The sequence below is a fragment of the Camelus dromedarius genome, chromosome 13 (genome assembly GCF_036321535.1).
Source record: "Camelus dromedarius isolate mCamDro1 chromosome 13, mCamDro1.pat, whole genome shotgun sequence".
NCBI lineage: Eukaryota > Metazoa > Chordata > Mammalia > Artiodactyla > Camelidae > Camelus > Camelus dromedarius.
In genome coordinates this window covers 57537475-57559530 of record NC_087448.1, presented here as the reverse complement: position 1 = coordinate 57559530, position 22056 = coordinate 57537475, and the positions used below count along the sequence as shown (strand labels likewise).

General features: G+C 40.3%; 1 protein-coding gene across 4 annotated transcripts in view; it reads right to left on the bottom strand.

Annotated features, from left to right (window-relative positions):
• WDFY2 (WD repeat and FYVE domain containing 2) overlaps positions 1–19579 on the bottom strand; it is a 150441-nt gene extending 130862 nt beyond the window's left edge. For 3 of the 4 annotated variants that reach the window (XR_010383628.1, XR_010383629.1, XM_010982397.3), the window contains exon 1: positions 19199–19579. Coding sequence is in view for 1 of the 4 variants with exons in the window: in XM_010982397.3 (XP_010980699.1) it covers positions 19199–19335 (137 nt within the window). In the remaining 3 variants the exon portion in view is untranslated. The remainder of the gene's footprint in view (positions 1–19198) is intronic. The other variant, XM_031465958.2, reaches the window with a different exon arrangement.
• Between the last annotated feature and the right edge of the window lie 2477 nt (positions 19580–22056).

Sequence of the window (22056 nt, the reverse complement as noted above, 5' to 3'; positions counted from 1 at the left end):
TAAAGTTACATATTCACAGGAACTGGAGATTAGGATGGGGCATCTTTGGGGGGGCCACTGGTCAGCCTACCACACCAAGTACATGCCAAACTGTCCTGGGAGGATGTCTCTAGGATCTGAGATGTGGAGGAAGGAGAGTGAGGAAGCACTCTCTTATACTTTTATATTACCTTAAATTCTGACATTGAATATGTATTGTTTTAATTAAAAACCCAATATATATACCCTATTTCATCAACTCTAAGATATCATCAATCAATAGTTACACTATTTTATGTATGACTAAGAAAGATAAACCACTAATTCAACTATGATTTCACTGTAATATCATGGTAGATGGTTTGCTAAAATGCACTCAGAAATCCCTCCCATCCCAGTATCCATGGACATACTTTGCAATGTGACTTGACTGCTCCTCTCGCCAAGAGGCAGAGTTTATTTCTCCATCCCCCGACTCTGGGCTTGGCCTTGTAACTTGCTTTGATTAATGAGACATTAGCAAAAGTGACTCAAACAGAAGCTGGGAAAGTGCTTGCACACTGGGGCTACCTTTTCTCTTGTTGCTTCCTTTCTACCGTATAAACAAGTCCAGGAAGGTCTACCAGCCACCCCAGCCAACCCACTGAACCTTGTGCAAACAGTAGTTGTTCTTTGAAGCCACTAATTCTGACGTCAGAAAAATATAAAGGTTAAAAAAACTGTGGCTCTTCAAGTCAATGAAATACGATATTTCAGTAAGGACATTTCAGTATAATACCAGCATGTAAGTAAGTGTCTAAAGGGTATATCTAAGAGGAAAATATACAAATTTTAGTGAGCAGGGTTTTTATATCACATTTTTTGCTTATTTTCTGGTTTTTAGTTACATTTCACATAACTGAAGTCACTGAATTAAGTGATCACTGGCACTGCAGGGGTTCTACTTTTGGCCACAGAATATTAGAGCAAGATAAATTATCTTACCCATTCAATAGGAAAGAAACTAACAACCACTAGAAGAAAGTGGTGAAAAATTATTACTTTCTCATTCAGGCAGGTACTGTGAATCATAAATTAAGAGTGACAATGCTGGCAAATATCTCTTAATTTTAGTAGATAAAGTATATAGTTTTACCAAAAAAATTGAAAATATAGTGTGGTATAGTGTGAGCTGTACTTATCACATTCGCAATTTTTTAACCAAAATGATTCTAAATACAAAAGAGGTTCCAGTTCCTTCTACTACAATACTGCATTTATAGGCATGTTGTGACCTTCTTGTTCATACTCTGCTGATATAAACAAGATATATTTTGTTAACAAAAGGTCAAATGACAGATCCATTGTGACAAGGGCATTTCCTACATTGCAACTTTAAAATCCAGTTTCTGGATTGTTATAATAGCTATCATTTACAGAGTGCCTGTTTCCCAAATAACCAGGTATAATAATATCTGATCTGGGTGTATAACTGAAGATAAATAAGCAATAGAAATAACTTTACCCCTAGCAATTTCTTCTCCACATATACAAAGAGTTACATAAATTCTTGGATTTTTAATTTAATGCAGAGTTAGTTATCAAGTGCTTATAACATGCCTGATACTATGCTTAAGACTATGGACACAAAATCCTCAGTAAAAACCAAATCTCCTAAATTTTTGAATTGGAGGTATCAATTGAATTAACACATTTTCTAACACCTAAAAATCCTATCATGCACCAAAAGCTTCACATACAACTCCTCTGTACTTTAATACTTATAATACTTACAAGCACCATGACAAAGACTTAAAAATGACTTTAACCTCTCTGAGAAAAGTCACACAGCTAGTTAAGTGGAGGAGCTGCGATTTAATTCAGGCAGGTCTATCTGGCTGTCTTTACCACCCAGCACTAACTTTTTGCTGTCTCTGCCTTGTGCTTTTGTTTAAAGTGAGAAGAGAACTATTTCAATTTATGCTGGAATAAAAGAGAGGAACAAACTCATAGAGTAATAAGAAAAAAAATCATTTTGGAAGCAACTCATCATGATGAAATGCTTGGAAAGCCCTCTTCCCCGTCCCCATAAGGCACGCGGCCCTTAGCCCCCACGAGAACATTTAAAATGGCTCCTGTATCTTGGTTCGTTCTCTCAAATGCACCAAACACCCCCAGCATCCTCCTCCTTCAGGAATTCAACTATTCTAAATTTTATTAAACATGTTTCTCTGTATGGCTCTGAATAATGAGTTTCACCAGTAATGACAGTAGTCACAAAAGCAAAATTTTTTCATTTACAGCAAAATTATTTTCTTCACATTCTAAATTTCCCATAGGGTGCTCTTTAGTTTTAATAACACATCTTTGGTGAAAATCCTCCATGTTGTACAATCCACATCCATGATCCTCTATTATTTGATACAGAACTTTCACCTTTCAAGAATGGATTCTTTATTCGTTTGGGGGGGAGGGGATAATTAGGTTTATTTATTTATTTTTAGAGGAAGTACTGGGGATTGAACCCAGGACCTTAGCATGCCCTCTACTACTGCACTATACCCTTCTCCCTTAAGGCTGGGTTCTTAATAGCAAGAACATCTATTGAATGTTTATACTCTATCAAGCTTTTTACTCAGTCTTTATATGAACTACATTCCTTAATCCTCACAACCTTTTGAGATAAATTCTATTACTATGCCCATTTTGCACATAGGGAAACAAAGACCCAGGTAATTGAGAGTTTGTGTGCTAACTGCTCAACATCACAGAGCTAGTTAAGTGGTTATACTGAACCGGTCCTTGTGTGGATGTTGGCCAATTCTAAAACCCATCTTTAGAAACTTGGTTAGCATCCACCTCTTCCTGAGCTCTTCCCCAACTAACACTCCTCCTGCAAGCTTCCCCAGTGTTTTCTTTCATCACACTGCTCACCTCCTCCCTCTTCATTCTACTTATTGTTCCTGGATTATGGCATCCATTTCCAAGTCTTCAATAATTCCCATCTTTCAACCTAGGAAACTGAGCCTTAAATAACTTATCTAAAACCCTACACCTATGAAAAGGACTCACATCTGACACTAATCTTTGCTCTTAACCCCCACACAAAGCTGCCTCCCCAAAGGTAACTTTTTTCAGTAACTAAAATCCTTCTCAATGTGCCCCACTGCTTCAGTTCAGCCACCACCACCATCATTTTGTTTAACTGTTCACTAGACCTTCCACTTCATACCCCTGACCCTCCATCCACACCGCCCAACAAAAGTTTCTGCAATGATGGAAATGCTTTATAATCTGCACTCCTAATATGGTAGCCACTAGCCACATGAGGTGTCTGAGCTCGAAATGTAGCTAGTGCCACTAAAGGACTTTTAATTGCATTTAACTTTAATTAATTTAAATTTAAATTTAAATAACCACATGTGGCTGGTGGCTACCATACTGGACAATACAGCTCCACATAGTCCTCAAGTCTCTCCTGTTCTCAAGCTTTGACATTCATAAGGCTCAGCCACATTCCCTCTGCCCTTGGGTCCCAGGAGTTTTCCTGTAGGCTCATAATAAACTCCCCTTTCCTCAGGCTTTGGGTGCATTTCTGTTTCTTAACTAAAAGTTATGACAGTCTGATTCCTAACTACGAAAAAACCCTCTCCTCATGAGTTTCTGTTTGATAGAGGCAGGACCATAGTGATAGGTTCCACACAACACAGTCAGAAAGGACCTTTCCATGAAGAATATGAAGCAGAAATTTCTAAGAGGACAGAATGAAGGAGGCAACCCTAATGTAAATGCTTTTTCTAACTGAGAACCTTGTCAATAAATATTATAAATTGGCATGTATTATTTTCAAGAGAAATTAATATCTATAGCACAAAGGGAAGACTCTAGCCCATGTTAGTATTTTGCTTGGTTGGTAGTTTTAAAACACACCTTTGCACTAACTTTAAAGATTGAAAGATATCACATAAAAATCTGGATTTTCTGGATTGCTGGAGAAATCCAGCAATCCTGGAGACTCTGGACCTGCGTTCCCCATGGCAAACATCTGTAGAGCTGAGAAGCAGCTATCCTCTTTCACTAGGCAAACACGCTCCAGTTTGTCACAATCCCCACTACTCCTTTTCGTATGCCTGACACTGAGGCTCGACCCAGTTCCAACTAGTAAATATTCTCAAAGCAAGCTTTTTCACTCATTTATATTACACGCTTTGTGCCTATGACCAAGTCAGTCTATGACCTCTAAGAGAGCTTTACAAGGAATTTTCATATCTATTATTTCACTTAATTTGTACCACAATCATATGAAGAAGGCAGTATTTATTCTCTCTGTTTTATCAATTAGAAAGCTGACCCTCAGAAAAATTAAGACTAAATGAGAGAAGCATGATTTTAACTTAGACCCTATAATTACCTTTCTCACGTTCTTCCTGCCACAGGGCATAATGCTTGACAATAGCCCCAAAACAACTGTATGATTTAAATTGTAGCCAAATTAGTTACATTATAATGTAAAGAAAACATCCTTCAACATCTTGCTCAAAATGTCACTGAGATAATACAGCCAGGTCTGATGATTTGGTTGTTGTAACCACAATATCAAAGCCATGAGTGTCCCTAAAGAAGTGCTAACCAATCTTTGACAGCAACTGAGTGCGGAGCCAGGGGTCCTCCTGGCCAGAAGTACACAGCCCAGGGGCCCCAGCTGCTCCCGGACCTACCAGGCAACCCTGAGTGCTGAAGGCTGAATCACCACCTCACCACATCTATAACTTAAAGCCCCACAAGGATATTTCCACTCCAGATATTCTGGAATTAAAATGTGAGTAGAAAATACACTGTAACCGTATGTTAGAAAACATCCAGTCATTGGACATTTATAAATTCTTCCAGGAGTTCAAAATCTGGATGTAAATGAGAAGAGCAAACGAATGACTTCGGGTGTTTTTAAAAGGCTGGCAAAAACTGGCAAACTTTCTGATACTTACATTTGCCAGATTAACTGATGAACTTTAGAGTGGTCCATGGCCAATTATATACTTTAATTGTAAAAGTCCCAGGCCTATATCCATGAATTTAGGAAACCACAGAACCTCCTGATATCAGGATTTGGATTACAGCACTCGGCCAGCCTGGGAATCTGCTCCAAGCAGCAAAGGCAGTCCTGCAGTATGAGCAAGAGGCAGAGTTAGGAGCAGGAGGAAGAGCTGTCATCAGTTTTATAGGGTACAAAAGGCAAATGGGACCCATTTGGAAACAAAGCTGTTCCCAAGCTTACAGTCAACATTGGTCCAAAGAGTAAAGGGTAGTTCCCTAGCCAAAGGTCTCGTGAGACCACACTAATTATTTATCTCCCCAATATCCAAATTTGTTAAAGTATTGAAAATAAATAAATGAATGAATAAACAAATGCCTCATCCTCCCTTGTAGCTAGGTGGTCTTGTGATAGATTTATGACCAGATGTGAAGCTGAAAGCCAATCATCTTTTCAACATGGGGGAACCATCGGGATGAAAGCCACACGCTGGAGATGGCAGAACAAAAAGAGATAAGGACCACCAATCTCCAGATGTCTTGTTCTACAAGAAAAAAATCAGCCTACAAACACCCCCACGCAGCCAACAAGGCCCTCCTCATTCACAGACCCCGTTGTCCATCAATAAATGCTTAGCCCTTCCTGACTTCACCCAAAGTCGTATCTACAATTTTGTAATAATAAATACTTAGAGTAGGTAGTCGTATCTACAATTTTGTAATAATAAATACTTAGAGTAGGTAAAGAAGGAAATGAAAGGGTGTAAAAAGGATGTCTACTCTCTTTTTACTTAATTTGTACTGTCACTTGTTGATTGATTAGCTGATTTGGTAGCTTTTCCTCCGAAGAACCCAGTTCAGCCTGCTGTGTGTGACCTCCATGGAGGCTCCATACTGGTCCTTCCACACCTCAGAGAGGTGGTGGAGCATAGCGAAGACGAAAGAAAGGGCTGCAGAGTCCAATGAACCAGGCGCACGCACATCCCGAGACTCTGCCTCTTCCTGGCTGCATCTGATCCCTCATCTTTCAAATAAGAGTGAAATATTTAGCTTCATAAAATCATCCTGAGGATTAAATAAGAAAAGGCACATAAAGCACATCAAGGGCTTAACACAGTGCCTGGCGCATGGTATGTACTCAGTAAATGTTAGCTTTTATTAGTTACTATTAATATCTCTGAGGCTTTTCAGCCTCCTCCCTGAAATAGGACACATACTGTGTCCTTATGTGCTTAACAGTCTAGTTTCATGTCATTTTTTAAATTTCAGTTTGTTAAATGTATAATGAAATATATACACTATATGTGTCTATCTCTCTATCTACATATATATATATTCATCTATTCATCTATCTGTCTGTCTATATATCCATCCATCAGGAAAAAAAACTTTCACGTTGCCATATGTTTTGATTTGGAATTTAGAAAATCTGGTTACCATACGGGGTCCATTCACTAGTGCTAAAATCTGTCAAATAACAATGGCTTTTGCTCAGCAAACATTCACTGTGAAATACCTACCCACTCCTCACATTGTACCCACTACAGGAAAACAGCAGTCCACAAACATGTCAAATCAGCAAATGAATCAACGAGGAGAAAACGGCTACCTGGGCATGTCAAGGGCGACATCTACGAGCAGATTTCAAGGAAAAGAGGGCAATGAAAATCATGGGAAAAGCAAGAGTCAGTGTTCATCATTCTGCTGCTACTAGAACAATAACCAACAACATGCCAAGCTGCAAGGCACGGGCTCATGTCATGCCCGCTCCGCCCCAGCAGTGGGCACATGCTGAACTGTTGATCTTATATCTCTTTTCTGAGACTTGCCCTCCACTCCCCATCCACAGGCTGCAGCAGAGATGACCAAACTCCTGCAACATGACCCCACTTCTGGCCACAATCCGAGAATGGACTGCTGACTGACTGGACCCATATGTCTCTTCCCAAAGAATTCTGGAACTAGGATAGAAGCCTGACATCAGTCTCTCTCTGCTTATCAAGAGCGTCACGTGTAAAAGTCAGGAGCAGCTGGCAGCCATGTTCTGCCTTGTGGACTAAGTAAGGAACACAGGAAGTCAGTGAGAGAAGAGAGAAGAATGATGCAGGCACGGACAAACCCACGAGCACAGGGAGAGGGCACTTCCTGGCTCTCCACGTGCTCCAGACTTTAGTTCGCTTCCTGAGGCCCAAATGCATCACCATCCTTGGATTCTGCAAGATATGTGAACCTCCTGCCAGGCTTGTTTCTGTTCACTGTAACAAGGAAACCAAGAGACTCCATCATTACATCTTTTTAGAAGACAACTAGTTTCTGAGTGACCCCTGTAAACCACAGGAGAGGCCTCACCGTCAACTAACACACAAGCCTCCGTTGCTCCAATTTTGCTTACTTACTATGTTCTGAGTCCCGAGCTAGAGACCTTGAGAAACACAGTGATGGGGAGCCCATAGCAGAAGATAAACGGAAAATGTCAAGGCATGTGGGGAGGTGTTTACAGGAAGAGTGAGTTGCAGAATGCAGCTATCAGAAGCTCATGAGGAGGCTTAATCCCCAGAGTAGTTTTACAAGTGAAAAGTTTGCAGTTCCTATAGCAGAAATGCCCACAGAGATCCATATCAGGGCACTTATCAGAGCATGTGCAAATCCTATCAGTTTCCCTTTCATAAAATCTCACACCACAAGTGGGAGGGAGCTTATCTTTCCTCAGTATAGCCTTCAGAAGTTTACAAATTCATGTACTATCACCTTACAAACCAGTTTAACTATTTTTTTAAACATAACTGCTAGTATCTAACTCTTCTTGCCGGCTATTTTTTGTTCAAATATTCAGAACTTCAGTTATAGTCTGGATGAATCAGTCCCCAAGGGAAATGAACCACCAAATAAGTAGCCATTTTTTAACCTTAAAACCTGTGTCTTTTGTACTATGATTATTTAATTCTCAAACTGCGGCAATCTCCTAGCTAAATTATATTTCAAATAACTAACAGATAACCCACACATCCCTCCGAAGCCTCAAGACTCCTTGCCTGGGCCCCCTCCTGTCCCTATATATGACTTTTGAACCTTTTCGGACTTTGTGAATGTTCTTTTCTCAGCCTTTGCCCAATCCTCTACCCAGATAAAGCTCAAAGATCTATGTTGTACACATCTGATACACAGAAACTTCCCAAATGGAAACTCAACAAGAAAAACAAGTCACAGAAGTCACACTGCAACCAATTTCAAACCAACTCAATCCATCCAAATCAGATAACTATTCAGATCAAGCATAACTAACCTCTCTAACTTAATTTGCCCTTCTGGAGGAAAATTATTCATTCTTCCAAATTGTTTAACAATCTAAGTTTTGAAATATAGAGAGAACTTATTAAGTCACTCAAATACAAATTCAAAAATATTTCAAAAATCAGAATATAACGAAATATCTCAGCTAGTTCCAATACCTTCCCTTCTCCCCCAAACAAAACCATCTTACCAAATATCAGACAGCTAGTATTTTCCAAGTCCCAGAAATACCAATGAATACTAACGCAGATTACTGAGATTCTAACAGCATGGGAAGCCTTTTTTCTGTTGGGGATGATTGACTCTAGAAAACATTATATTAATTCAGATCTACAAAATAAAAGGCAGTAATATAATTTTAAATTTATCTACAATTAGAATTTAAATATATTTAAATATTACATTCATCCACTTTTAAAATGAAGATAAAGAAACACAAAACTTTCTAAATTAAAAGTATAGACTCATGTTTTATATTTATGGCCAGTTAAAAGATAACAACCTTTAACATTTGTATGGGACTTCTGGTATATGCAGTGTTTTCACATATTATGTAATTTAAAACTATCAAAAATCAATTTCAGATGGGGGGTACATCTTCCCATTTGTCAAGAGAAACCTACAAGCTGGACCTTTATGTGAAATCCAGATTTTTAAAGCTTGGCTACTAATTCAAACTTCTAAAAACATTGTACATGGACAAAATCCATTTGACGGTAGACCTCAGCCCACTAGCTGCCAGTCTCCCAGCTGAGGCAGCTTAGTTAAAATTTCATCCCTACCTCATCGTATTCCCCATGGAAGACATAGGATATATAGCCCTTGCCCTCCAGGAGACCAGTGGGGACAATGAACACACCATTTCAAGACAAGATGGCAAATGGAGAGAGAGGAAAGGCTGCAAAGGAGAACACAGGACCCACCACATACCTCCCCTGACCACTGGCTTTTACAGAACAAGTTTGGGAAGTGGCAGGGAAAAGATGAGAGAGTAACTCCACCTCGGTATATCTAGAGATGAGATAAAGGGATTCACAACTATATGAAAACAAACAAACAAAAACTCAATAGCCCCACTTTGTGTATCCAAGGTGATTCTTAAAATAGGCAAGCCTCAATGGAGCCATAGCAACAGGCATGGTGGTACCATAAACAAAAAATAAAACTAACTTCTACTGAGCACCATCTATGCTCCAAGTACAATGCCAGGTGCTGCAGGAATATCATCCCATGTATCATTCCCAACAATCCTGGGAACAATCATTAGTCTCAATTTACAGATGAGGAAACTGAGACTCTCAAGTCTTAAAGTTTGGGAAAAAGCCAATCATCTAGAACCAAGTGATTCCTTTCCCATTAACTTGGCTAGAGAGTTTCTAGCTATTACTGTAGATACCTAATGGTAAACAATCAAGAACAACTCATTAGCTACAATAATTAAAAGTGTAAGAGGGTGAGGAGTGGAATAGCTAAAGAGGATTAAGAGGTACAAACCTCCAGTAATAAAATAAATAAGCCACAGGGATGTAACATACAGCATAAGGAATGTGGTCAATAATATTGTAATAACTCTGTATGCGGACAGATGGCTACCAGACTTATCATGCTGATCATTTCATAATGTATGCAAATGCCAAATCACTATATAGTACACCTGAAACTAACATAATATTGTACATCAACTATATTTCAATTAAAAAAAGAAAATATTTTTTAAAAAGTATAAGACTGATATTAAAAGCAGAGATCCTCAAAATACAACAGAGCCCATAGTAGACTTTGTTGATTATGAGAATTTAATTTTGTGATAAAGGTAGTTTCATAAATAAATACAAAAAAAAGCCTAAGGACCATTCAATAAATGATGTTGAAATAATCAACAGCAAATTTTAGAAAAATCATTATATTCCTCAATTTATACCATTCAATGAAATACATTCCAAAATAAATCAAAAAGTTATTTTTTTCACCAAATTATATAACTGGGATAAAAGAAAAATGAGTATTTAATGAATCTCTGGGTAAAGAATTACTTTAAAAAATTAGGAATGATGGAAAAAATTTCAATTACAGAAAAAGATAGATGGTTACAATAAGGAGTAAATATTTTCTATATAAAAAGTAAAAAGGCAAACAATGGAAGTATAAGACATAACTGGATATAAAACAGAAACAGAATTAATATCCTTATTATATCTACAGAAATATATATGTTCAGAAGAATGAGACTTCAATGGAGAAACAAAGGACAGGAACAGGTAGTTCATAAAAGGAAAAGTAACAAGTAAACAAGCAAACAGAAAAAAATTCACATTCAGCCAAAACATACAAATTAAACATGAGTAAAGTGCTACAATTTATCAAGCAAATTGTGAAGAAAAAATTTAAATAATAATATTTATGGCTGCTCAGATATGATAAAACTAATATTCCTATGTCACTGTAAACATTATAAAGTGGCACAAACCTTTTGGAAAGCAGTAAGGTATTCTTCTTATAATTTTTCCTGAAGAAATAACCCAAAGTCTGGGAGAAAAAACACCTACATGTACAATATATCCTCGTCATAACAATTATAAAACTAAAAATAAATAGCCAACAGTAGGGGATGGATAAATGGCAATGTTGTACCCACTAGATTATCAGTATCTTGAGAGCAGGATGTCTTGTTCATGATGGGAGACCCAGGGCCAAATTCATATAGTATAAGCATTAAATAAGTATGAGTGAATACAGAAGGAAAAGAAAAATAGACAGTCACTTAAAATGATGGTTAAAGACTAGGTAGCTGGTGGCACAATTTTAAGTGGGGCAAGAACATAAAAGCGTATGATTATAGTCATATTTTTCAAAGCTGCATTAGAAAAACTGCTAGAAGGAAATACATAAAATCCAAACAGTCATTGTGCTAAGAGATTTATGAGCAATTATTCTTCATTATGTTTATATTATCTTTATTTAAAATGTAAACACACTTCAGAGGGATTATTATGATTTCTTAAAATATAAGTTGATTCTTAGAAACTGAGGAAAAGATTAAAAATTTAATAACTAATGGAAAAATACATAAAATCCCCAAATAGCTTAACTTTATAGGTAAATCCACCCAGCCAAAAAGAAAAACAGTCCTATAGAGAGGTCAGCAACTGACACTTGTAACTTAGATGAGATGCATCACTTCTGAGACCTAACTCAGTAATAAATGAACACATCACAAGAAGCTAAAACGCAGCCACTCAAACAGCTGTTCAGTTTGCTGCACTTCCGAACACTCTCTGGCTCTGGACTGAAAAGGCTTAGAACAGTTATGTCCTGGGGAAGGGTATAGCTCAAATGGTAGAGTGCATGCTTAGCATGCACAAGGTCCTAGGTTCAATCCCCAGTACCCTCTCTAAAAATAAATAAACCTCATTACCTTCCTTCACCCCCTCCAAAAAAGCCCTAAATAATTAATTAAGTACCTAGAAAATGTAAAGAAAAAATAAATTTTAAAAAAATAATAAAAAGCATAGTTATCTCCTGAGTTGGAGGCTTCCAGTGAGACTAACTCAATTCTCTAACCTATGGAAATTCAGAAAAGGAAGACAGGCCAAGGGTAGGGTAGGCTGGTGGGGTATAGGACTCTGGGTTGAATTGTATTTCCTTTCATCTTCAAGGAGCACCAAAACTACAGAAAGAAAAAGAGGGTACAAAATTTAACAGTTTCTCTAGGGCGCTGCATCTCAAAACTGTTGTTTTCAACCCATTATGGCTCATAAAATCGCTTGCAGGAGTCACAATTAGGATTTTCTGAAGCCAACAGTAGAACAAAAACTGTCAGTATGCATGTCCCATTAAAGGAAACCATTTAAAAAACTTTCGTTTCAGTTATACATGTGTGTTCTGTGTCAGTGTATGTGAGTCTTGGGTAGCAAATGCTAAATATATTTCTTACTATGATTTATGGTCAAAAAAGTTTCAAAAGCTTTGCTCTAGACAACCGTTAGCCCTGACTTAGGGTCCAGTAAACCACCCAGAGCAAAACGGTTTAGCATCCGAAACTAAAGGATTCATCTGGAAATAAGAATGTAGTGCATCCAGTTCAACTAGGTATTAGGCACCAAAACAAACACCTCTTTAATATTTCATCCGGGAATAAAGAACCGCTGCCATCCAAAGGCTCCGGGAAGCATCGATTTCCATCCCCTCACAAAGCGCATGCTCCTTTTGCGCCCCCTGCACATTTTCTTTGGCTCCAAGTTTTAGGATGATGTGACAGCAGACTACACTTATTTCGTCCCTACGTGGGCACATCACAGTGCCAGAGCCACCGCTAGGAAATCCTGCTCCCTCCTTTGCCAGGTGGAGAAACCGAGGCTAACAGTGATAAAATGCCCAATGTCCAAAGTCAAGGCAGGGGAGAGCTGCGATCGAACTCCCAGAACCAGTTCTTCCCCGAGATTCGTTAAATTAAAGGCACACAAGAGCACAAGCCAGCACTCTCGGCCAGCAGACAAGTAGATGACTTTTTTTCTTTTTTGGTCTTATTTGTTAGTTTCTTATACTTCTGAATTAATTTTTACTAATGACTAAATTAAGCATTTGGATGGGGAGGCCCCTCTGCCCTTTAAAAAAAAAAGTTAATGAGACTGTTTACTGAAGTTGCACAATAAGTTATTTTTTTCTGCGTTAGGGAATTTCTAGGTTAATGTGGCACTTTTCTTGGGAGACCTATTCATATAAAAATAAAAAAGGAGTGTTGCTTCCTTTGAATTCTTTCTGTCCTGATACTGTAGTTGAGAAGCAAAGTTTGGCTCATGGCCATTTTCTTTTCAGGTAACTACACACTGCATATAATTTAGTTTAGTGTTACAGATATCAATAGATCACTACTTAAAAGAGTTTTAAATCACAATTTACCTATTGATTTCTAAATGGTACTGAGTGTTTTAATTTCCCCAAAGCTGTTACTTTTTAATGACATGGCTCTTAACAACAAACAGAAAATCTCTCCCTCTCAAAGCCAAATAAATTCAAAGTGAAAACAGAGCCAGGGAAAGATGCTGTGCAAGGGAAAAGTAATATTTCCGTTTTTATTTTATTTGCTTGGAAAAAGATCAACTTGCTGAAGTCTCTTCCGGCTTCTACCATCCTATGACTTTTACCTACTTTTCTTTTTCAAATTAAGTTTAGTAACACTTGGACAGAAGATAGCTGGCCAGGATTTCACAATCTGAGAATCACTCCTTTAAGGAGTGTGTCAGAACTGCCACTCTGACATTGTCCATTATCTTGCAATAAATATCCAGATGAATGTATCCTGATTAAGATCTGTGAGGTCCTGGAAAGAATCTGGCTGAACTGTGTAAATTAAGTAGGCAATTCAGAACCATCAGGAGCTTTAGGGTACTAGAAGCTAAGCCTCCTCTAGTAAACTTCCTTAAACAGCTTTTCCATAGTGATCTTTTCTTAAAAAGGCAATCTGTAGTCTGACCTTCAGAGACCTAGAGGCAGCCTGTTTCCAGACAGATCTGCTGGCACCAAGACTTCCTCATGCTCTGAGTTCAGTGGAAACGTCTAATTTTCAACAATTATATGGGGCAAATTCCCATTTTGGGACCTTGAAACCAGCAATTACTACTGCCAAGTGATGAGTCTCTAGTGCATAGCTGAAAGTTTATTAATTTTATGCCATTAAATAGAAACTTGACACAATCAAAAATTAGTTTAGATGGGTTCCAGTTTTGTCAACTTTTGAGACCTCACACTATCACTCGACTCAACTTTTGGAAATATGTCTGCACTTAGGGAAAATCTTTGATTTGCATTTAAAAAATTTTAATGCAAGTGTTATAAAATGCATGGTACATAAAACTCCATGAGGAGGTCAGCTGAATGGTGCCAAGGTCTAAGTATTAGTGCAACTAATGGTTTCAACCAGAGAACCAAGATAGCACAATTTCACAATGAAAAGAATCAATGGTAAATGAGCCAATACTATGAGGATTTATAAAATGACATTTTAACATAACTTTTCAAGAAACAGTCACATAGTCATGGCCACTTAGAATCACTGTAGTTTAGAATTAGAAAAAAAGAGGGGGACAAAGATAAAAAATAAAAAATCCAACCCCTCTCTCATTCCAGCCCCTTGCCAGTCCTATCCCCTGTAGCCCAAAGTAAGCTGCTAAGTTTCTCTCAGGTTCAGTTTAAATATCTTTGCTCTCAGAAATTTAAACCCCCCTCAGGCCCATTCCATTCCAAACAGGTGATTGTTCAGCCACTGCTTAATTCATTCAATGAACATACAGTGCATATCTCCTTTCTGCTAGGCATTGGAGATCAGATCTATTGAGATAAAAATGTGACTCCCTATTTACTACCCATTGCATGGGTTCTATGTATCCTTAGGGCTTACAGAGAACACAGCTAACTTATGCTGTATAAACTGGTCCTGAATAAAGTCAGAATATAAGGTGGCAGTTCCCCAGAGTCCCTCCCCATTAACCTCATCTTCTGCAGTCCCCTCCCTCACAGCCTCCTCCACAATACCCCACCACCACACCCTCAGATCTTTTTATCCAGAAAAGAATTCCAAATTCTTACACTCAGGGTTTTGGGACTGTCCATCTTTAGAGACACTAATTTTCCAGATTCCTCAAAGTGTGACATTCAGAGCTGAGTTCTGAATTCAAGCTGACTGACTCCCAAGTCTGTTGTAAACCAGACCACCAGTCCATTCTAGTGCTGCTCCATGCACTAAGTTTTCTCTTCCCTCTAGAGCTAGAATGCCCCTTCCAACACCCTAGCTTTTTCACATGAACTCCTACTCATCCTACAAGACCCATCTGGAGAAAAGCTCCTTGGTCTTTTCTCTAACCACCACAAGCAAAGATTCCTCAACAACCCCAGTGAATGGTGTTTGTACTCATCATCAGCACATCTCTTTATATGAGATTTAAAAAAAAAAATCTTACCCCCATTTATTCATTGCAGGCGTAGAGATGCCCAGTGAAGGAACAATTTCCTATAAGTGTCTAACAGTAACTAACTAAAGTCATTGAAAGTCTCTGTAAGAATGCGAAAATTGTTGACTTGTGTTAAGGTATGTATGTAAAGAACTTACAAAGATAAGGTCTAAATGGGGCCGGTCCCACCTGGAACGGTCTCTACTGGCTTTCAACACTTGGAGAAGAGGCTGCCACTGGACAAGGGAGCTGCAGATTACCAGCTACCCTGGTAAGCTGCAGGCTAGACATTAGTCTTAACCGAAATAGAGCCAAAATGTCTGGGAGGAAACTCCTAGGCAAGGACTGTTAAAAATGACATTCACTCAGAAAAGACAGTTTAGACAGAAGCTGAGAAATGAGGAACCTCATGTACCAAAGTTGGGCATGTCCTCTGGAAACAGAATTCAGCTACAATTAAAGCAAAGATAGACTAAGATAAAGCCGGTGAGTTCTGAGAACAAACTCTGCTTTATGATAGCACCAGAAACCTACACTTGCAAGTCAGATCATTTTTATATTTCTTAACTGGATTCAGATGAACTGAGGATAAGGGTTTTTAGCCACTCTTGGGCCTGAAGATTAGAATATTATCAGCGCACTACTGACAACAGCCGTAGGGTAAAGACGGTAGTCCAAGAATCTGGAATCCAGTCACTCCTCCCCACCTACAAATTCTCTTTTCAATACTAAATCTTGGAGGTTGTGTTTTGTTTTCTTCTAAAATGTCCTCCCACTGACTTGTGAGCAACTTGGAAGGACCTTGTCATTTTCACCAACGTAGTGTGCTCATGGGCTTGGAACACAGTAGGGGCTCAAATGTTGGCTGATGGAATGAATGAAGCAATGCGTGGACTTTCAAAATTTTAAAGCACCTTTAAAGGCGGTCCAGTCCAATCCTTTTCCCACAAGAGTACATTTGTCCACACAGACCTTTCACAGGTTGTCATAAAATTCATTCAGACAAATATCAATGAAATGTCTACAATAGTTAAGATGCTGGCTTTCAGGAACAACAAAAAGATCAGTCACTGATACAATAAGTGTTTACTGATGGCTTACTGTGAGCCAGCCACCCACCATACTAGGCCCCATAGATATTACAGTGAATAAGACACATGTAGCACCTTAGGGAATTCATGGAGAAGATAAATGGACAACAAGTATCTATAACACTGTTGAAGGCAGAAAATGTTAAGCATTTTCAAAGGTATAGATAAAGGCTATTGGGAACCACAGGTCAAAAAGAAAAAACCAAGGTTTCAGAAGAATTTGAGACACTACCATTCAGAAATGTGACATTATTTTGTGTTTAACCTTATAGTTCAGGAATGAAAACTGCTTATTTCTAGCTGAAGCAATGAATGGAAATGGCTTGTTAGGTTTTGATGAAAATCAATATTATATCTTAATATCTTTATCATTATGTCAAGTGACAGTGACACTGGATTTTGAAAAGCAAGAATACAGATCAATTCTCTTTTAATGAAAACCATAATCAAAATTGAGCTCTAGCGGGAGGGGATAGCTCAGTGGTAGAGGGCCTGCCTAGCATGCACAAGGTCCTAGATTCAATTCCCAGTATTTCCACTTAAAAAATAAGTAAATAAGTAAACCTAATTACCTCATCTCCTTAAAATTTTTTTTTAAAAATTGAGCTCTAAATAACAAAGTCTTTTTCATATATGAGTCTATGAGCTATGGAAACACAGACTTGTTGACTTGATTAACAATAAAATACATGTAAAGAATAATTCTGGACTTAATAGTAATTGCATAATAAGAATTTCTATTACTTACATTGTAAACTGGGAAAGTGAAAATTAAGCTTAATATATAGCTAAACATTGCATTTCTTTTGTCCCATGATCAAATAAAACTTATCTTTCAGTTTCTTTCATATATGCTACTTCAGCTTCTCCAAAGACTCTTAAATGCACTCCCCTAACGCTGTTTCCTTCAGGATAAACACTGTGAAATGGGAATCAGAAGACTTAGGAGCTAGGCCTGGCTTCACCACAAGCTACATGAACTTGGGCAGGCAAATTCTCTGGCCTAAATTTTCTCATTTGTAAAATGAAGCTGGATTTTTTCCCCCTTTAGATTGTTTGTTTGTTTGTTTTATTGAAGAGTAGTTGATTTATAATGTTAGTTTCAGGTGTAGAGCAAAGCAATTCAGTTATACATACACATACATATAAAAGGAAGCTGTTACAGCAAATAACCTCGAAGATCCCTTTGAACTCTTAAAAACACCACCAAAAAACTATGAAAACTAACCTGTACTCAAAAACCCTCAACCAGAGCAAAAAGTTTCAAAAGTAATATTAAAGGAGCTTAAGTTTAACTACCTTTCTCCCTCTCTTACTTGATTCAACAAACTTCCTTATGAATTTCCTACAGCAGTTAGGTTGAGCGATTTCGTCTCTAGTAGGTATAGACATGGAAAGTGATGTTCATAATACATTCTTTAAAAAAAAAAAAACACAATTCTATGACAAAAGATTTCTAGGTCCAGAAGCCATCTCTTTAATAGAATTTTGCCTCTATGGAAAAATCAAACACTCATAAGGCTTCTTTGTGAATTTTAAAAGGTTTCTACATCCATGTATTCCATTGCCGCCATGAATTTCTTCAGTTCTTGCAGACTGCTTGCCATCGGTGTATGTTTACAATGTTTTCCATTGGATTTGCATGGGAAATGAATCAAGCACCATTTGGCCCTTTGTATGGAGTCTGATGTAGACAAGAATATGTCATTAACATATTCACCCTGGTTATACTGAACAATCTATGATATGAACAGACCTATCAGGCACATTGTTTGAGGCTACACTGTATGCAAAGTGCTGAAATGAGTATAAAGACAGTATGAACATTTTGCTGCTTCACATCTGCCTGCAAATTTACAAGTTACTGAGAAAAAGTATTTTCTACCTCAGCATAATTTGAACGTACATTAAGGAAACCTAACTACTGTTTAAGATTAAAGCCCCTTGTCATATACTTCTATAATGCTACATTTTTTAGAATGCTAGTTGATGCTATAAAAGCAACAATTCCAGATCAAAACCATAACTACTATATTCAGGTATCATTCCTCTGCAAATTAGCTTCGTCAGCATAATTTCTGCATATTAAAGGGCACTAAGTTAAAGCAAAAAAGCACTGTCTTAAAAACAAGGGAGAGTACTAAAGGCAGAAGAACTGGCTCTACTTCTGCATATAAAGCAAAATTAGGCAAAAAGAAAGGAAGCAAGCAAAGGGAAGGAACTCAAGAGCTATTTGCAGCAGTAGTCCCTTAAAAGTTCTAGGAGCTTCCCCTTGAGCTTGAAGAGGTAAGAAAAGGAGGGCAAAGTAAAGAATGCACCTCTCCTTTTGGGCAGAAGCCCAAATACTTTTTTCACAACTTGCAATAGTCACTGAATTCAGTGTAAGATGTCTGGGAGATCTGGATTCGGTGGGAATGTCTGGGAGAAGGGAGTGGCATTTGCTTTCTCTGTCTGGAGCCTTAGGAACTGTACCAGAGTTCTCAAAAAGCCCTTAGTTATCTCGCAGAAGAGGCTTGGAGCATCCTCCCCACGCACACACCTGCCGGGCCGCGAAGCTCCTCCCTCTTCCCCTCCTGTCCTCAGGGCTGGACCAAGGTCCAGTGGCCGGCAAACCGTTAGTCCAAGGGCCACCCTGGCCCAGACAAGCGCCAGCCGAGCCAGGACAAGGCCAGACAGCACGCCGCTGTCCGGGCTCCGTCCCCCAAGGCACGCAGCTGCGACGACGCGCTGCTAGACACGGGCACCACCGGGATGCGCATGATAATAAAAACTTGAGAGCGCTCTACACTCGCGCCGACGTGGAGGCACAGCCCCTGAAGCGGGCTCGGGGACCGCCGGCCCGTCCCGCCCCTCCTCGCGACTGAGGGCAGCGGTCCGTACCTGTCCTCCGAGACACTGATGACGCCCTCCTCCTTGGGCACGATCACGGCCATATTCACCACCTCCTGGGACCCTTCGACCCGCTGCAGCAGGATCGGCTTTCGGGTCAGAGGCTTGGGCTGGATCTCTGCCGCCATCGGAGGAAGGGGCGCGCTGGGGGCGCCGCCGCCGATCGCGCCGCGGAGCCGGGCTGAGGAGACTGCTCGGGTACGGACACAAGCCGAGACAAGGACTCTGGTTGGCCGGAGCGGGACGCCGGGGACCCGCGATCATAGCCTGGCCGCCGCTCCCGGGAACGACTCAGGGCTCCCGGCTTCGGGCACCGAAACCGCCACGACCGGCGCTGCAACCCGGCACCACCACAGGAGGAGGGGGCGGAGAGCAGGGGGCGGGGCCGGCAGGGGGCGGGGCCTGCCGCAGGGGGTGGCCGCTGGTGGGCGCGAGGGCGGCTGCACTTCCGGAAGGGTGCTAGAGGAGGAGGGGAAACTGGAAAAGGAGGCGGGGCGCTGGTGGCCCAATGCGCGTGCGTCAGCCCACTAGCCCATTTCCGCCCCGCCCCTCCGCCATTCCCGAAGCCTTGCCGCACCGCCTCAAGAACGCATGCGCCTTCCATGCTCTGCTTTCTCCTCTCCACCTTCCACACCCAGTATTTAGTCCCCTCCCTATTTAGTCTCCCGTGAACGCGCACGTACACAGTCCTGGGAACGCGCTTGCCAGTGGCCCCGCCCATTCAAAATCCCTGAAAAGAGGGGCGGAGGTGGGGCGGGGAAAAGTGCTCCTGGGAGAGGCCGGAAAGAAAAGAATCCTGCAGTAAGGAAAGAAGCAGTACTAGTTGGGATGTGACTGGGCATGCGCACGAGTTACCTGTCCTGAACGGCCTTATAATGAAGCGCGGTTTACTGCTTCCAACATGCACCAGCCCAAGGCCGCCGAGTGCCACCCCGTGGGCTCCTGGGAGTTGTAGTTTTTCGGAGCCTTCTCTTCCTTGTCCCAGAATGACCTATCGCCCACTTCTCATCGCTCCTGGCCTGGCGAGCTCGGTGCCGAGTCACGGCCTGGACAGGCCTCTAAGGCAGGGGACGAAAGAGTAGCCCTCAGCTGAGCAGACAACCGCTCCGCCCCTGTCACTACCCATAATAGTGGAGCGTCAGGAGCTGGGGAAAGAGGAAAAAGTCTCATACAGGCATCTTTGAGGGAGCTTAGAGATGATCTGTAGTGTCAACATCCTCGTTTTCTTAGATGATAAGTTACTAGCCCAAGGTTACTTAAGCTTCAAGTTACAGCTATAGCCTCTCCCCCCTCTCAGACTTGAACCCAGACCTCCCTGCTCCTCCTGGTTCTGACTCCTTTACACACCCCAGTAATCCAGCCTTTCTAGTTTGCACCAGAGACAATGGATGGAGTTATTACGATTATTGAACGAATATTAGGCGCCTGGCACAGGGCCTGGGGTCTTTGGTAATGTGATAATCCCATTAGCTCTCCCAGAGTTAACAAGCTAGGTGAGGAATGGTGATGGTCTATGTGGTGTGATTGGGCTGCCAAGGGCTTTGGAGGTGAGAAAAATGATAGGCCAGAGCTGGTCAAAGATTGCAACAGGCCTTGTAGAAATGCATTTTCTAAGGCAGGTTTTTGGCAGCCAAGGCAGTAGGCTGCAAAGGACCTGTCAAAGCCACAGTGCAGCTTTCTACCCCTCCCAACTTGTAGAAATTCGCTAAGGCCCTTGAAAGGGAGGTTGAGAGATTTTCCAGTTTAGCAACCCAGACCAAAGCATTCCAGTTCTCTGAGCTTCAGGTTCCCCATCTAGTAGGTGGAGGATGACAGCGCCTACCTTAGGCGGTTGTTGTGAGGCTTACAAATGACAAATTTCAAGTGCCTTTATGCACAATACATTCTTAAAGGTTCCAGCAATTAAGTCGGGAACGTATTTGGGGGGATGTTACTGAGCTTACTACAGTGGTTCTAATTACCATCCATATGTTCCTGATACCCATATGATCTCTACCCTGACCACATTTCTGAACTCCAGACTCATATCTAATGCTACTCCACTTTGTCACTTAACTGTTTAATAGGTGTTCCAAATATTCCCAAACAATATCTTTAAAACTGCTTCATCATTCACCCAATTGTTCAAAACTTGATTCTTCTCTTTTCCTCAGAATTCATATCCAAACCATTAACAAGATCTATCAGCTCCACTTCCAAAATATATCTCGAATTTTCCCATTTATATCATCTCTACCACAGTCCAAGTCACCAGAATCTCTGGCGTTTACTACCACAGTAGCCTAACTGCTTTCTCTCTTTCTTCTCTTGAACCCATACAATCTTTTTTTTTAATCATAATAGCCAAAAGGATTCTGTTATAAAATATAAACCAGATCAGTTACTCCTCTGCTTAAAATGCATCAGTGGCTTACCACTGCACTTGGGATAAAATGCTTTTGCAACCACACCTCTTCTGCTCAGTACTTTCCAATTCCCCAGAAGCACCAGTCTCCTTCCTGCTGGTGGCCTTTGCACCAAGTATGTTCACCTCCTGGTTACTTTCTTCTCACCATTCAAGCTTCAGCTCCAGTATTAGCTCCTTAAAGAGTCTTATCCTCCCAACTGTACCCCACCTCTTCATAACACTCCCTGTGGTATCACCCAGGTTTATTTCTTTCACGGTACTTACTTCTGCCCAAAATAATCTTGTGTGTTTCTTATTTATTTCTTAGTCTTTTTCTTCCAGAAGAGATATACTAGGAGAAGAGAGACCTGTCTGTCTGTTCATCATTGTTTTCCTAGACCCTAGAACAGTGCCTGGCAGGTTAGGAGGCATGCTGTTAAGTATTTGTTAAATGAATGAATAG